The sequence below is a fragment of the Xylocopa sonorina genome, chromosome 10 (genome assembly GCF_050948175.1).
Source record: "Xylocopa sonorina isolate GNS202 chromosome 10, iyXylSono1_principal, whole genome shotgun sequence".
In the NCBI taxonomy this organism is placed as follows: domain Eukaryota; kingdom Metazoa; phylum Arthropoda; class Insecta; order Hymenoptera; family Apidae; genus Xylocopa; species Xylocopa sonorina.
The window spans coordinates 2491356-2509622 of NC_135202.1; the positions used below are offsets into that span (position 1 = coordinate 2491356).

At 45.7% G+C, this 18267-nt stretch overlaps 3 protein-coding genes across 3 annotated transcripts in view; 2 read left to right on the forward strand and 1 right to left on the reverse strand.

Moving 5' to 3' along the window:
• Foxo (forkhead box, sub-group O) overlaps positions 1–18267 on the forward strand; it is a 347741-nt gene that overhangs the window by 139169 nt on the left and 190305 nt on the right. The window lies entirely within an intron of this gene.
• Oxa1l (OXA1L mitochondrial inner membrane protein) lies at positions 15189–17171 on the forward strand. The gene is made up of 8 exons (XM_076902834.1): positions 15189–15340; positions 15430–15604; positions 15693–15761; positions 15842–16162; positions 16224–16303; positions 16397–16666; positions 16743–16914; positions 16984–17171. The coding sequence occupies exons 1-8, from the start codon at positions 15278–15280 to the stop codon at positions 17151–17153; spliced, it is 1320 nt and encodes a 439-aa protein (XP_076758949.1). The 5' UTR covers positions 15189–15277; the 3' UTR covers positions 17154–17171.
• Positions 16878–18189, reverse strand: Galla-2 (MIP18 family protein galla-2). Its single transcript, XM_076902861.1, has 3 exons — positions 18069–18189; positions 17680–17759; positions 16878–17610 (listed from the first exon to the last, which is right to left on the reverse strand). The coding sequence occupies exons 1-3, from the start codon at positions 18187–18189 to the stop codon at positions 17341–17343; spliced, it is 471 nt and encodes a 156-aa protein (XP_076758976.1). The 3' UTR covers positions 16878–17340.

Sequence of the window (18267 nt, forward strand, 5' to 3'; positions counted from 1 at the left end):
GGCAACGGGCATGCCCGCAGCGCTCTTTCGTTCTCCCTCGCTCCGCCGGTTCGAGCCCGTTGTTGCACCGGGGTAAAAAGGCGGATGCTGTTAGCAGCGCAATTAATATCGCGCGAAATCGTATATCAGCGGGCAAGGTTTACGGTTAGGCTCGCCCAGGTAAAAGCTCCGCTCCCCGCGTGCATAATCTATACATATACGTGCCGCGTTGCACGGCGCTCGGTCTAACCGTGCCCGCGGATACGCCCGTTTCAGAGTTGGGCTTATTTATAACTATTTAAACGGAGTGGAACGCGCGAGGGAAAATGTTCGTTTCCGCGGGAGACAAATTGGGAATGGCCGCGCCGCTAATGCGGTAATTAGTATTCGCGCGGGGCTCCAAGATCGGGATCGGTCCGCTTTTCTCTCGCTCCTCTCCATTCTTTTTTTTTTTTTCTTCTTACCATGCTTCTTCTCCGTGGCTTCTTCGCCTTCTCTCTTTACCAAGCTGCTACTTACGCTTCGACCGCGGTATTACTTTACCCTATTTTTTGTTCATATTCCGGGGAAATAAATTTGCGATGTAACAAGTTTACAAAACCATAAAAGAGCATAAGTGAAAAATACAACGGTATAACGACCAGTATGGAGTGTGTATAATTTACAATCTGTACGATGCTCCGAAGGGTTGGCCGCTCGCGAATCGTCAATTTCACAAATAAAAAATCCTGTCGACGAACACCCGGACACCTGCTAACGTTACGACCATCGGAGCGGCTCGTAAATATACTTTCCCACGTTCGTGTCCAAAATTTAACACCGAGAAGCCGAGTTGTGCACAGAAGAAAACGAAGGAAGAAACTTTTACAACGAGTACGTAGAACGAACGACCAAAAAAGAAATCCGCCCGTTTCGAAAAGAATGAAGACAAGGGGTACCTTGGCGGTGATCGAACGGAGCAATAAACGAATAAAGAGGTAAAACTGTCGGGCGCTCGGCTCGAGCACTGTGTTACAACAGCGTACGCGCGCGCCTCGTTTCATCCCTTTATACCGTCCCGTGACAATGATCGCCTAACAAAGTGGCTCCGACACTGGCCGCGTAAAACAAGGAAGCGGAATTCATCGTCGTCCCTTCGCCGCGACGAGACTCACGAAACGGAACAGCTCGCCGGTTGTTGGACGCTACCTAAATTAATTTACGAGCGTCGCCTGGTCCGACTTTTCTTCGGCCGTTATGGCATTCTCGATGAAATAATGGCACTCGCGAAACGCTCGAAGGAGAGCGTTTCAACGAAACGTGTAACGACGTGTTCGCGTAATTGATATCATTACGCACACCGTTCTGGAACGTTAAACTCACGCGGCTAAGTGTCACGTAACTATGCACAGACGTTTTGCAAGGAGGAATGTTGAGCGACGGTGATTTTTGTTGTACGAATGTGTATTTATTAAAAACTAGGATCCATCGCATTTACAATGAAAGACTTTACTTTCGATTCTCGCTTGAAAATCGATCCTCTCGGTACAAACGAACGCACAATCGTCGAGGTAAACCGTATCACCCTTCTAACCGATTAATTTTATTCCCCCTCGACGGCTCTTCACTTGTCCACAGGACCGTTCACTTTCCTCCGTTTACTCTGCGATCAGTCATGTGTACCGAAGATTACAAATTTCAACCTCACCGGTGCGTGACGCGGTGTTACATTCATGACCTGCCCCTCGAGAACCAATCCTTCCACCATTCCCCCCCCCCTCTCCCTCTCTCTCTCCCTCTCTCTTATCCTCTGTTGTTCCATCCACCTCATCGTCGTTTATTTTAGGGACGAAGTTAACGCTGCGCACACAAACGTTTGCGGTCGTGTTTGCTCGTAGCCTCTGGTAGAGGCAACGTAAGCCAGTTTGATGCTCGGTTGCTTCGATATCCCAGTGGATACCGGCGCGCCGCGCGCAGGGGTGACTGAATAATACGCGATGATTATACGGCCGACCCCCGTGCACGAGGGAGGATCCAGATAATTCCCCGTCCGAGCGGGGTAGCGCGGTAATCTTCGGTAAAGGTGCTCGTTAGTTTTGCTTTACGGGATAGTCTCCTTCAAAGTTACTACGGGATCAAGGTGCACACCGCGGATTCGACTAAGCCGAAACGTGGCGATCGTTTATAAATCGTGGCGATCGATCTTCGTTTCTGGACGTCTGGGATGTTGTCCGCGTGGAATTGGAGGGGTAGAAAGGAGTTCGATCAGTAGTCACGCTATTTCAATAGTTCGATTAGGTCGGAAAATATAGAAAAATATGAAATCTGATACGGAATAAAGTCGTGATATTAAGTGTTTACATTGAAATGAATTTGATAGGCAGTGCAAAAAGAGCTCTAATTAAGTGCATGCGGGTAGAAGTCAATAAAAACGCGCGTTCCCCTTGATACTTTCCTCGATTTACCGTAAAGGCGCGCTGAATGGCAAGCGTCAGGCGCACGGTAACACGGTGAATAACGTTAGACGCGCTAATTATGTTTTTTACTGCTTTCGCGCCGAGATATTTTTTCTTTTTATTGCTGATTTACTCCTCGGATAGGCGACGACAAGTCGTATCAGAGGCACGAACAGGCGGAACATCTTTACGACAAGACGCGTCATCGTCGGTGTCCGCCCGACGTGGATCAATCTTCGTAGATCATCAGCAGCACGCTTGGGCCACCGTAATGGCGCGTTCCCCTGCGATGTCTACGATCTTTTGCGCTAAAATCGTCGACCGTTCCTAAATCAGTCTCGTCTGGTCGAATTATTCGAGAGAGGAAGAAATAAGAAAGAAGAAGAGAGAAAACATTTGGCGAACAGATAGGGAACAAAATGAATCGACAAGATCCAGGGAGGTCGCAAGGTCGATACGATCGAAGGCAACGGGAACAGCGATACTTTCTCCACGGCCGCTTGTAACGCGTGTTCTTCGCCTCTGTTCGTCGGGGTCCGCCGCGAAGTGAAACGAGCCCGCGGACTTGACAAATCCGCCCGGCTCCCCGTATTTATAAACACTCTCACGCTACATGAATTTAAGCCACCGCTATAGAACGGGCTAACGAAGCGACCGTCTCTCGGCGGCGCGTCACGGGGCGCGGAAGCGCCTCTTTCGAACCAGCCGCGGCGTCGCGTCGTCTCCCTTTCTCTCCCTCCATAAATCACCCAGATTTCTCTTCGGTTCGTCCGCGTCTTAGTTACGAGATCGTCCGACTCGGATGCTCGCTGCTGCCACGATTCAGGAAGTCTCAGACGCCGTGAAACTTTTTATCCGTGGGAACACCGTATTCGCGGGCTAATCCACGGTTAATTAATTCTTTATCTCACTCCGGGTGCACCGCTTTTACGCCTTTTCTTCTATTTTTATCATCCGTGCAAACCGATCAGAAATGGTGCACTGTTGGACAGCTTTGGTGTCGCAGGATGCACCTAAGGTGCCCTTTCAATTTCACGACGCAAACTCTCTCCCGTCACCAGGAGACAGCGAAGGGAGAGAGAGAGAGAGAGAGAGAGAGAGAGAGAGTGCGTGTGTTTAATCTCGGAATAGACATCGACGAAACGGCAGAGAAACGGGAGAGTAACGAGAGCTCGAAGGCGAAGCTTGCGCCACCGTTTTCTATCACGGGGGAGGGAGTGGGTGCGTTTGAGCGGCTCGATTTCGCGGCTACCAGCCCCTCTGTCCCGCGTTCTTCGTCTCCGCCCCTCTGTCTCGCTACATCTCAGCCGTTTTTACGACGCTTTGAGTCGCGGGCGTCGCAGCGGAATGCGCTAATGAGGACTTGGCTACCGTCACACTTCCCCCTACATTCGTCGACGCACCCCAGCCGCACCGCTGCGGCGACGACGACGGCGGCGGTGGCGGCGGCGGAGACTGCCGTGGCTGTGGGCGAGAGCGAGAGAGAAAGAGAGAAAGAGATCCGCCGCGTTTTCCTTTTTTTCGAAACAACACCACCGGCTCTCTCTCGATCACGCTCCCGTGGCGATTCCACTCCCGCCGCCTATTGATATGTGGCTAGTTAAATTTGCCCGTGACACCGGCTATTCTTGGACGTACGCAACGCGATTTAGCTTTCAGCGGACGAAGCACCGTCTCTCGAAGGTACGCTCCGGGATTTTTGATGCGGTGGGTTTTCGACGATTCTCGAGCTTTCCTCCCGCTACAACGAATTTCCGCAATATTTCACGACGCAAATGTTCAAATGTCTCGCTCTTAATTTGGTTCATCGTTATCCGCATTAGATATATTATCCGACATATTGGTACATTCGTTTCTGCATCGGTCTTTCAGGAGCGTTACGCATTACGTTCATGCATATTCCATGACGCAGATATTATAATTCTACCGCACCGAAGATTTCTCTTTCCCTTCCTTTGAATAATCTTCATATTTCAAAGAAGCCAGAGAGTTATCTGAAAATCCCGATCTCGTCGTGGGTCGCAGGATAATGAATATTTCTCGCATTATTATTCTCGCCGCGTAATAAATAATGCTCGCGAGGCGACAGGAGTGGTTCCATCGTTCCGTGAAAACATTTCCACCCTTTTCGCGGACTGCGGAGAGGGAGCACCCCAGCCACTCCGCGGCTAAGGAACTTCCTTTGGAAGCGTGCACCGTTGCGAGGAAAGGGCGCCGCGGCCTGCGGCTGCATCGAACGCAACACTTGACGCACCTTCTGTCGAGCGACCGTGTCACGCCGTGAAATCATCTACGCGCAGCTCGCCCTACGCGAGATACGCCGAATAATGAGCGCAATCTTCGCCACTGCCTCTCTTCGACTATCCGCTCGAACGCTCGTGCACACGCGCTTCGCTGTCTGGCCGTGTCGCGGGGGTGAGGATCGCTAGGATCAGAAGGGGAAAAAAATGGGGGAGAAAGTGGCACGGGTGTTCCCCTTAATGGCACTACATTTCAAAGTGCACGAAAACCGAATAAGAAGTTTGCATCGTACCCGTAGACTTTCGCTCAAACAGTTCTGCGCGAATGTTGCGCAGAAATCGGAAAAAGGTACCGCGAATAGGCAGGTGTTGGATGTTGTTGGTTCAGCTTCTAACAGTTGTTTGAATTGCGACACGAGGGGTGCCCGAGTCTTTACATTTTCCTCTCGTTACGAAGATTAAGTTTCCCCCAATCTTTCCAACTTTTCTTCAAATCTCCATATATTCGATATTACCAATTAAATATCAATTATGGAATCGAAATAAAATTCGCTCAACAGATTACAAACTATCCAAACCTCGATTAACGAGCAATAACGCTATTAACGATGTTTCGGTAACGATGCAATTCACGATTTCCTAGCGATCGTAGAGAAACTCGCCGACAGAAAAGTTATTACCGCGAATAAATAAATATATTCGTGAATAAACTGCGCGCGCACGCGCGCGTAAACGTTTTTTCTTTTTCTTTTCTTTTTTTTTTATGACCCTTTCGATATCTCGGCGAGAAAATGCAATTTCTTAGACGCGTTCCAGCCGCGGGAGTACCGTCTAATTTATGTTGAGAGACGCGCAACGGGATTGGCCGTTCGCGTACACTGGCGCTTTCCATGTCCGTGTCCAGCGGATTACGATGCCCGCGAGAAGTGCAAATGGCCACGCGTAATATATAATGACACAAAAGCGCCCGTACCCGTTGGCTGGCGCCAACGTTTACATCGGCGGAAAAATTTATAATTACTATTTCACCGGAGGCCCCGCTTATATTTCAGAAGATTACAACTCGGTGTCGCCGTTATTTATCGCCGATAAAACCTGTAATAGTCGGTGAATCGAATAACGTCGCAGAGGTGAAGCGCGCGATCTTTCGAACCAGACGCAAACCAGACAGGATCCATCGGAACCAGTTCTAATAACAGAGCGATCGTTTAATTAATTCCTCGCCACGTGGGGTGTGTACCTGTTCGAACGTCGCTCAAACGCGAATGTCCGGGAAAAAGGAGAATTCACACGAGCGGCTTTCCGCGGGAAGAGCGTACCGTCCGGACGGGAAAGAATCCCGTGGAAAAACCGCCGCGAACCGCTTTCGTGACCAAGTGGCAAAGACGTCCGCAAGACCCGTGGCTTCGACCTACGCATTCTTCCGCAAACAGACGCGTTTTTTACGCGTCTGGTGTAATAGGGGACGTACAGGCGCAACCAAAGCGGAACCCCGTCGGTTGGCGCCAACGATCGCGGTGCACGGAAACGGCGCAAGCGCGGTTACGCGCACCCACTGGCGGGACGCAGAGGTTTCAAACCGTACAAGGGAGAAGCAGCCAGCGCTTAGGAGACGCGTTTTTTGCAACACCCGTGCACCGTGTATGTACCCATGGACGGTTATTGCGACGATCCAACGAAATGCCTTCCGCCCCGGCTGAATAGGGCGCCGTAAAACCGTAATAAGGCACCGTTCGCAACCAATTTCCTTCTTACGTCTCTATTAATAAACTGAATCGGCTTGGGAAATTCGTCAGGTTATCGTCTAAACAGCATAGTCTTAATTACAACTAACGATCAATCAAGTAAGTACGCGCGCGATAATGATCGCTCGACAGCGAGGTACGAGTAAAAAATGGTACTCTACAAGCATACTTCCAGAATTCGGAATGTTTAACGTTTTATATTGCCAGTTAACGTTAACCGATATTGTGGTAAGGAAAAAAGTAAAAACCGAGAAAGGTTTTACCCGTTTACAATGTTACGCGGACGCGCATCGGTTCACCGCCGCCGATTGCTCGCGATTCAATTGAAAAGATTAATTAGCAGCTGTTAATGCTCGTTTTCACCGTGCAAAGATGGTTGCGCGTCAAGGGGATGCGCATGTTTCGAATGTTTCGTGCAAAGATGTTACACAATACAGATCTGTTCCATAATTCAGAATCTAATCGGCTCTGAATTCGAACTCGCGGTTACCGTGCGCATTACCGCGTTCCTTCGACCGGCGTTCGTTCTTATATGAATATGAATTATTTATGTAATATCAGACAGGCCCGTTAGAAGTGTTTACTTATCTGTGCACACTGACACCGGCTTAATTGCCGGAGCCGCACGAATCGATCGAATTAATTATACCGGCAAGTTCAGCCACCACGAGGAAGAGAGACCGGGAACGGGCGATACGCTTTCTTGGTGCCGCGTGCTGCCGCGGAGCGTAGAACGCGGCCGGACACGATGGTCAAGGATACCACCGGACCCGGTCGTGGCTATATCCTCGTCGCAACCGGCCAGACGCGCCACTTTGTCATGGCGTATTACACTTAGCCTGGCGGCGCCTATGCTGCTGCTTCCTCCCAAAGGCGCCCATTACTCGGCTTAATGCACCAACTTCGCTCATTTTTATGCGCGCGATACGTCCCCTCGTATCCAGCGTCGAGCATTACACGGCTTACCGCATCGAACGACACGGGTGCACGCGAAATTTACGAGACAGCACGTCCGACTTTGCTCACCTCTCTGCTCGAACGCAGGACGTGCCACGGTATCACCTTTTTTTGCGCCATTTCTTTCGTTTCTGCCATTCCGGGACCACTATTCTACGACGAGTTCCACCAGCGTATATCCCTTGATTACTCTTACTTATACAACTTGCTACTACTAACGTTTCACCGTTGTCGAGGGTCCCCGAGTCAATGCTCCCAATTTCATCCCTTGCCGCGGCGAACATCCACGCTACCATCCGGGTTCCCGAGAATCCTCGAGGAGCGACATTCTTCTACTCGCCTAGGAATACGATGCTCGAAGCGCACTCCGTGCGTATTACCATATCGGTACACGAGCATTGTTTCCCGGGGACGCGTACGAAAGGGTCTCCGGTTGTGTTGATCGGATCGGAACCTCTACTTCGGCTTGTTTCTTCCCCCTTTTTTTTTTGTTTCGTCGTTTCGGCCACAGCAGACACTAGTTGCATGTCGCTTAGCTGTAAACGCGCGGTTACCCAGCTTCGATTAACGTCGATCGTCTCGGTGGCTGAGCAAACGACTCCTTATCTTCCTATGGATCGATGTGGCAGGATTGCGTGGTCAACGGCACGGCCACGTGGAAAGGGCTGTTATTTATTATATCATATTTGCCCCTTCGTGGCTCGGGGTGTGCCCTTTTTCCGTTTCTGCGTTCTTTAATTCGCCTAGGGATGGCAACAGCTGGTTGAAACGAGGATGAGGAAATATAATAAGTATAATTGTACTCTAATAAAAGAGTAAAATTGAGTGAATATCAATCCGAGCTGAAGATTGATCCCGTTCCGTAATTCTATTATACTATTGCGATACGATAAGGTATAATAATGTCTTGGTACGTGCACTCGTTCCCTTGTATCTGTATATAATTTGTGCAGAGAAAGAAAAGAGCGATTAAATTGTTGGTGCGTTTACTGGCATTCGAGCATGACGCGATCGATCACCGTTTTCGACCGTTTCGCGATGTAATTACTTGGAGATATTAATATAAACTTCCCCGAGTTCGGGACAAAGTGGAGCGCGAAACGAGGGCTCGTTACAATTGAAATTAATTATTTCGACGTTACGGACGAAGGTAAAGAGTTGAATCGCTACCAGCCATCGCCCATCGGTGTACGATGCCAAAAATTTAGCGCCTCGGACTTTTGTTCGTTTCGACGATTCAATTTAATCCGTGAATGCCTGCAAATTGCAGTCCCGAATGGATTTTCGCAACGATTTTAATTATGCAGCGGCGAATTTCCGGGGCATTTCGGGGGCAGGCGGAAAAAATGATTCATCGTCGAGGTGTATCGATTACCAGCTGTTTCGATCGAAAATCACCGGTTTCTTTACATTCAATTAACCATCGATAGCTGTTAATGAATCTCCTTTTGTTCGCTGGTATCCGGTTGATCGTATTATAATACGTATTACGATACAATACCTGCCGGTGGCGGCATGCCTGCAAATTAATTAATACCGTGGATAATTTATGCGCGATACGATGGATCGATCGGCGGGCGATGATAAAACGCCGTACGTAAGGATCGTCGCGAGCAAGGTCAGCCGCGGTTCGTCATTAATTTACAACCCGCGAGGGTTGATAAAATCGTTTGCTGGTGAAAATGAGCATCCTTGACTTTAACTGTCCTTTCAGGCTGCCCGTTTAACACGTGCCCGTAACACGAACTCCCTGCTTAATTCATTATTCCTCGTCTTTACCGATTAATCGTTAATTAATCGAACCTTAGGCCGTGATTTCGCTCGAATCTAACTTCGTTCGCCTTGTTACAACATCCGTTCCGAATATCTATCGCGGAGACGAAAAAGTCTAGCCCGTAATTTCGGTTGGCCAGGGAGGAAACGAAAAAAAAGAGTAGCTCGCGGATCAATCTAGATCTGTCCACCGGAAATGCATACGTTTCTATGATATATACACATCCGGCGCCACGCCTCCTCGGCTCACCTGCTGCACGATGCCTCGCGCGATGATGATAGTAATAATAATAATGCTCGTCCGCACATCGTCGCGGACGAGCATTCACGACGCTCATCTCTCGGGGCACGTGAGCGATAACACGCTCACCCCGTTCCACGTATAATGCATACATAGTTAAGCCGGGCCGTCTCGCGTATAACGAGCGTGCCGAGCGCGAAGCCGAAAGCGTCTCGCGAGCGGATCAACGTTCTCTGAGCGATTCACTTCGGGAATGCTCTCCTCTTCCTTTTCATGCAAAACACCGCGCCGCGATCTTGGGAACCAGATTTTCCACCATTTTTTTCATTACTTCCCTCCATCGCGCCGCCGTGAGAATTTCTGCCCGCGACGAAAATTCAGTTCCGGTCGCGGCAACGGAACTCTTTCGAGCGGCAACCACCTCGCGAGATAATAAATGGAAGTTCGCGCGGTTGAGGGAGAATATTTTCCTTTTATTTTCTTTTTTTTTTCCTTTTTTTTTTTTTTTTTTTTGTTTCTTTCTTTCTTTTTTCTTGGAGGGGGGCTGGAGTGGTGTTCGAACCGGCCACTGGCAATTTGTGGGAACGTTCTCGATGCGCTCGCGCATCCTCGCCGACGAATGGCGCGAGGGAGGTCTTTCTGGTCCCACGAACGCTCCCCGGCGCGACAGCAGACACGCGAGGACACCTCCTCGCGACGAGCATGGAGCAAACGTTACGATAAGTGGCGCGTTCGCGAGCCAATTCGCGGACTTCGCCGTCCCACGCGCTCGAATATCAACCGACGCGTCACGCGAATCCCTGATTCCGTTCTTCATCGACATTTGCCATCGACATTTTTCTGTAAGATGGGTCGTTTATCGCGAAAGAGACTGACGAACATTTTTTGACGAACGAACGAGTGATTGAAATGTATAACGTCGAGATTAAAATTACCGCTTTCGTTTGTTCGTTATTTAAATTTTCATTTTCAAAATTTTAAATTTTGTTCGTTATTCAAATTTTAAAAATGTTGTCGATGGGTATTTTATCATCCATTCCATTCCGTGGTGTAAAGCACACGAAATACATTTTAATGCTCTCCCGGTGTTGTATTATCCTCGTGCTGTTTGAATTCTGTAACGAATTTTTTTTTTCTGTAAACAATCGTCCTCGGTTCAGTTACACGCGTTTCATTGTTGTTTTTGCTTCGTACGCATCGCCGATGATAAATATTTCGTTCAGCGAAATATTCCTCTCTCTTTTCTTTTTTTTCTCGTCTTTTTTTGTTTCATTTTTGCACGGCACAATGTTCGATAAACGTGGTTGTAGTTCGTTCGAACATCGATCTTCGATCCGATAAAATGCGGATCGCAACGAAACGGCGAGGATCGTTCGCGACTCATACGGGAGCACGGTCGAACCGCTGAACTATATTTCGTGTTTTGCAAACAATCAAACAGCGACGGGGGCCGAGCTCATCAAATTCTAATTGTGAACAATTTCTCTCGAGCTGACAATGCCGATTTCACGATTAATCGCGGCTTCGTTCCGTGTCGTTCGCTCGTTCGCGCGTAAACCAGGTCCCGGATTTCGTCCCGGATCGAGGGAAAAAACTCGTAGGCTGACCTCCGCGGTGATGCGATTTCCAGTTGAGCGAATCGGTAAAATTGTTATTCAAACACGTCGTCGATAGATTTGCAGCGGAAAGAGAAAGATTGGAGCCTTCGAGTGAATATTTGGATAAGTGGATAAAGTCCCGTTAACCGCGCGCGGATCGGTACCGCGGAAGGATTCCATATTTCTTTTCCACGGAGATGATGCTCGCACAACGATAATCGGGCGTAGGAATCGTGCGACATTCGCGATGAAGAAACTTAGTGAATGAAAGGAAACCGGTGGTGGTTCACACGCGGCCGGGCACGCACGTCGTTCTGCCTGCCTCCCCGAGCGTTTACCTTAAACCGTCGCGATTTCCTTTTGCGCGTTATGATCCCACACAGCGGTGCGTCTACGAGCGACGTATCAGACGTTAGATTATCCTTTATGCTTGTACGCCATTACCTCGACACGCGAGTCCCAACGATCAAGAAAAATTGCGGCCATACCCGGACGAAACGCATAGATTGCTCCCATTACCAGGACCAACCATAATCATCATATTTCCCTCTCCTTTCTTTCTATTTTAGTATAATTTTATGAAAGTGGACTATTGTTCCTGTTTTCGCGGTTCTCGTTTATCTCGACGCGATCTTTGATTCAAATAGTTTGATTGTTCGATGGATCCGCTGCTTTTGAGGAAGTCGTTAGATGCATCTGCTCCAAGGCAGCGTCTCGTTAAGCAAATCCCGTTTCCGCTCAGGCTGTGAACCACGGTCACACGAAAATCACCCGATGCATGCTTCTCGAGTATCACGACACCAAGTAGTTTATATCGCGATTCTCGCGTTCTAGCAGCGAATAGTCTTCTGTGAAATCCAAGGTTTCTCGTACGATCCTCGACCGAAGGTGGGCGTCGCAGGAAGCGACCAACGTCTCACCGCTTTCGACGAGTAGCACCGGTAAATTTGAACTTTATCGAGCAAACCCGAGGAATAGAACCAGTCCGGTCCCCATAATCGGGAAGAGGGAAAAGAGAAACACGGTGGCCGGCTCCTCCGCCTGCACCGTCCCGTACTTCCTGTCCAATCGCGACCTTATCTGTCCCTGACGAATGCGTGCCAGAGTGCTAGCCACCTGAGATCCCGCAGATACTAGAAGACATCAGGCATCGAGAGGAAGAAGAAGAAGATAGGCCTGTGTACCTGTTTCCACGGTCGTGTTAACAGCCGAAACTTATAAAGACGTTTAAAGTGGCCCGGGTGAAAGAGGGACGCGACCGCCGTCCTTCTTTTACCACCACCGGACCTTCCTCGTTTCTTGGACGTCGCCAGACGACGACCATTCGGAACTCGGCGACGGTGAACATACTGGTTCATCGAAATTCGTTTGGCTCCGGTATATTCTTGTAACCTGACCGGTTTACGAAGAATCGGCGGCATAGTTGCTGTATTAACTCGTATACGTGAACGTATACGTGAACAATTTCTGTTCTTCTTCGCTTCGCTTCGCTTTCGACGCAGCGCAGAGGACGCGATGAAAACAAGCAACCGTGCAACTGAATCTTGCGTCGCGATTTGATCACCTGGAAGCATAAAATCGAACACCTTGTACAGAAAAGTTTTTCGCCGCGAGGCGTCCCCCTTCGCTTGTAACAATATTTTCAACCTTGAAAGTTTTATTACACCGACGGGCTGCTCCCCTCGCGAGCTACGCCACGCTACGCCACGCTACGCCAACGACTATTAAAAGCAAACAGAGGACCGTAACCCGTCATCCTGCGCGCATTACCCGTCGAATTTCATTCGCGTTATTAGCGACAATTTAACAACGCGGGCCCGATCGAAGCGACGCGCGGTGGCAATTAAAAATTGATTTACAACGGTTCGCGCCGTCGTTAACGGGCCTCGCGCGCACGGCACACGCGCGCACCCGAGGAAAGGCGGCAGCCGGCGGCGTGCAAATTTCGCGATAATTGGCGTACGCGTTGCTCGCACGCCGGTAATATCACGATGGAATCGCGGCGAGCGAATCGATCAGCCCCGCAATTTGTCATAGACAACCATCTGCCGGTGATCGCCGATCGAATGACGCCGCCGCTAAATCGGTCATCGTGTTCGCGCGACTTTATGATCTAATTAACGACGATTTCGATCCTCGGGTTCGCGATTTCAGACCTGTCTCGCCAACGATTATGTCTGTACGGAACTAGTCTGCAGTACGGTGTCTGCTATTAAACTCGTTTTACTTGTACGACGTTAGGTCGTGTCTAGCTCGTAATTAATCTCTGGATGCTGCTAAATGATATAACATTTAACACAGTTGAACTTTCCCATCGAATTTTGAAAGTATTATATTTCAGAGATTTTTAAATGATACCTCATAGACTATCAACCAGTTCGGACGAGGTGTTTAACGGGTCTCGGACTACGAGGAGGGTCGTATGGGTATTAGGTACGTATATTTGTTTTCTCTTCGTTCGTGTTGGTTGTTGATAATTATCGCAGCAAATATATGACAATTCTGAAAATCGAAGGAAATTTATCAAAAACATGACAAAATTGTATGGATCAATGAAGACTGAAGAAAAAATATAACACGACCAGTGTTAATAACGACCAGTTTAGGAGCAATCGATCAATTCGTCGTAGAACAACGTGTTAACCGAAATGAATCATTGTTATAGATCTCGTAAAGTTCCACGATCTCCCATTAGCGGAGCAGTGAGGCGTAATGAATGCTCTGCTTCCTCGTGGTGATTCCGTCTAGGTGTTGTTCTTCTCCATCAGATTACGCTTGGAAACGACGAAGATTCCGTTCATTCCCGGCTTTATCGGTGCGATCAAAAGGATCGCGATACGACGCTGACAGGAGACCCGAACTCAGTGTCGTCCCTCTCCCGAGACAGCTTCACTATCTTGTACTTTTCGAGAGACGCTCGATCCCATTATACCTCCCTCTGACTGACCTGCTATCCGAGCGAAAAGTGAGCAGTCTTCTCCGGAAAGCGATCGCCGAATTTCTTTTTTAACCCTTTCTTGGTAACTCAATGTCTCCCGTGGTAATCCTATTTAGCGAACAATTTTTTCAATCATCCACCAGAGAAAGAATGAAAAATTTTACCGCCTAATAATCAGCGCAAACGGGACCGCGCACACCGAAAGGAATATAAAAGACGATACGAGTCGCTGGTCGTACGTGAAACACAGACGGATAAATAAACTGACTCCGCATGCGAGTAATTGAGCGTTACGGGTGCGCGTTCACGAAAAGAAGCTAACAAAATGAGGCGTTGGTTGCTCCATCCAGAAGATGAGTAGTTACCGAATTATTTCGTGGAGAAATTGACAGCCGGTACCGAAAGCACGGTGGTTAGAGACCTCTGCTGACAATGTGAATCTGTAATTAGGAGTGTGCCGTCTTTCGATCATTTTTTTCTTTTTTTCTTCTTTTAGTCTGTTTCTGTTCACGAAAAATCTCTCGCAGCCGCGTATTATCGTCTTGAATCAACAGAACAGGCGATCCTTCACGACGGGTTACACAACCTGATTGAAAAGGGACTACGCGGTCGAAGGAAGGCCCGCAAACCGAAGAGACGGCAGAAGGCGGACTTAAATAGTAGGTCTGTCTTAATAACCCCGGTCCCAGGGCGTAAACTGATTGTCATTGCAGTAGATTCGGTCGTGCGAGACGCCGACATTGACAGAGTAATGCTAGTGTTCTGTGTTAGTGGCGTGTAACGTCTCGAATCTACGCGAGAAGGAGAAAGAAATTTTTTGAAAAGTGTGTTACTTTGCAGAATTGGCAGCAGGAAGGTTTAAAAGAAATCATTATAAGTTGATGATTTCTTTCACAGTTCTTCTTCAGCTCTTACAATTTTAACAATTTTAACCGATATACATTATATACTAGAGAACATACCATTTCCTAAAATTTGTTGGAAAGAGTTACTAATTGCCTGATTAGAAATGAAAAATTTATATATGTAAACAAGGTAACGTACATTATTACCAACGATGCATAAGGTAGATACAGGATAATAATTGTGCTGTAGGATTTGGTGTTCCATACCCTGAAGTACTGATCGCGCAAAGTAGTTTAGTAATCTCAAGTGTGATATTATCGAATAAAATAGGTTCTTTCAAGTTGAATTCATGATTCCTTTTTTAAAAGACCACGTGTACGCGGTACAGAGTAGACCTGTATGCGCAGAAACTGTCGACGCACATGCTCGGTGGGAATGGAGATGTAGATATAGGGCAGGAGTGTCCTCAACGTGCTATTCTTTTTGTGATATAGCATTGAATATTTTAAGTTTTTAAACGAAAACATGTTCACACGATTATTTGCAGATATCGGACGAAAGTTTTTAAGCCCAACTGCAGGTTTTCAGGTAAATCAAAATCTTACTCTTAGTTGAGGTTATATTATCGTACTTCACAAATGAAGATCCTTTTACAATGTAAATGCAAATTTATTCAGAAAATAACGGAATGTCAGTTCAGTCGTCTTGCTCATAACTCGATAAACAGACGTTTAGAAGAGGGTATTATATTTAATAATCACAAACATTCAAAAGTTTATGGAATTTATCTTGTTCGATATGAAAGCACAATTAATGTAACAGGAAAGGAAACTGTTTCGAATATCCCATCAGGTATATATAACAATCATTTGCTCTGCATAAATTATAAAAAAGGAATATAAAGGATGCAACTGTTTCATTCTCGTCAATGTACCCTTAGCGCAACCGCAAGACGTAATAAATATAAATGACGCTGTACCGGAGAAAGATCTTTTAAGTGAAATACCAGGTAAAACAATATTTAACATTCAAGTTGTTGAATAATATTTAGGACTTGAAATATCTGTATTGTTTATATATTTAATATAGAACCACCGGTACCATTAACCGAAGGAATAGTGGAAGCTATTAAGGTACATGCAAATGGTGAACCTACCTTTGAAAGTTTAGGGTTGGGTGGATATAGTCCTATCGGACTTATACAATCGTATTTTGAATGGCTTCATATCAGTTGTGACATGCCATGGTGGTTGTCAGTTGTAGTAACTGCCTTATTTATCAAAATAGTTACATTTCCACTTGCGATAGATGTACAAAGAAATACTTCTAAATTGCAAAATGTTCTACCAGAAATGGTCGAACTACAAGACAGATTGACACAGTCAAGACGTACTGGGAACGTAGAAGAAGGTATGATTTACATTACACGATGTGTCAATCGGAACAAATAAATATAATTCTTATTTTTCAGCTGCTCTGCATTCTTATGATTTGCAACAATTTTTTAAGAGGAATAAAATCAAGATGTTTCCAATTTCATCTTTTATTAGGGTACAGATATACATGTTAAGGAATTTCATTAGTAATAATCATAATTATAAATATCAATGATGATCGAAATTTGTTATATTTTTTTTTTTAAAGATCGGTGTACATATACCAATATTTATTGCCTTAAGGCAAATGGCTGCTGTCCCTGTAGAAAGTTTAAAAGACGGTGGACTTTGGTGGTTTGCAGATTTAACTGCTTCCGATCCATATTATATTTTACCACTATGCAGTAGTGTATCAATGCTTTTGGTTACTGAGTATGCAATGAAAAACGCTAGCGCGAATCAGGTATCTGCAATGATGCGGTATTTTATAAGGGCAATACCACTTGTTTCGTTCCTGTTTGCAGCTCACTTCCCAGGAGTAAGAAGTTATTACATCAGAGATTTGAGATCTGCGTTGGGTGCATTGAAAATATTAAGTGACTAATTTGTTACAGATGGTTTTGTGTCATTGGGTCACTTCGAATATTGTAACCGTAATACAAAATGAAGCTCTCAAAATGAATAGCGTGAAACGAATTTTTAAAATTCCACTTCCTATACAGCACCCACAGAGTGCAAGGTCCTCACAGTTAGCAAAGAAAAACTTCAGAGAGGCATTTTCTGATTGTAATATCAATTAAATGTTTAAGACAAAAAATTTTTTTATGTATTACACTAACAATTATTCTGTTACAGCCTGGAGTAATATGAAAGTATCTAACAAATTGGCAGATTACGCACGTGCGGACATGATACAGTTTAATGAGGCAGCGAAAGGTCCACTGAAGAAGACATTTAAATATAATCCACTGAAAGATATACCGAAAGAAAACTCAGCTGCATCGATGTCAGCACTAAAGAAATAAGATACTGTAGATTGTAAATTTGCTTTTTTAATTAGTTGAAGTGAAAGAATTAAGTGTAATAATTTAAAAATGAGTAATAAACAAGAAAACAACGAGTGGTAAGTTTTGTGGCAAAATCAATAGGCTATTAACATCTATACATAAGTATAGGTACAAAATTATGTGACATTGTGAATTTACAGTACCCTTAACATCTAATCCCAATACATTGATTAATAACTTCAAGTAGATGAGAATTTTCTAGAGCTGCTGCTACCCTTTCTTTATCAGCCAGTTGTTTATTCACTGCTGCTTCTGACAAGTGAGTACCAGGTGTAATTTCCACGCTAACCTTAAACCTTGAGGGCAAAACTCTCAATAATTGTACTCTGATTGATAAGCCGATTAATGTTGCCATACTGCAGTGTGGTATTGTCGGTGTAAATTTTACATGAACTCTATTGCTTTTATTATCAATCTGGAATAATATAGTAATACAATTTTTCAAATAATTTCACTTTTCATTGATACATGATACAAACGTTACCTCGATGAGACCTTGTTCAACTACATTCAGTTCTTCCAGTGTCAGTGGATGTTCTGGATCATTGATGTTTTTAATTAGATCTATAAATTATATATAACTTAAGAATCCAATGTTATTGTAATGTCAGTCCTCTTTGAGTAACAGTCGTTCGGAATATAATATTAACCATAAAGTGATTTTTTTAAAGATGGATTAAAAATGGTTATATTTTTTCTAATTTATATGTACATACATGTATTTTATCATTTGATGATATTACAGAATCAAATTTACAGTATATCACGAAGTCAAAGACATTAGTGCAAGTGTATTCATTAATAGTCTGTCGAGTTTTCTTTGGTTACGGATGTATTTGTGAAAAGCTCGTGTCAAAATTTATTAATACGTACCAAAAATTTCACGTGTATCAAAGTCGTCTACAACATCTTCGTCTTCATCTTTCTCAGTAATTTGTCTTTCGTCCGTTCTTCTGTATAATTTGGGGTTAATATTTTCTAATGTGTCAGCCATCTGTCCTGTCAAAAGAGGAAGAGCGGAATTAAAATATATTAATTACTATTTACCTGCTTCTATGTGTTCGTTTTTAAA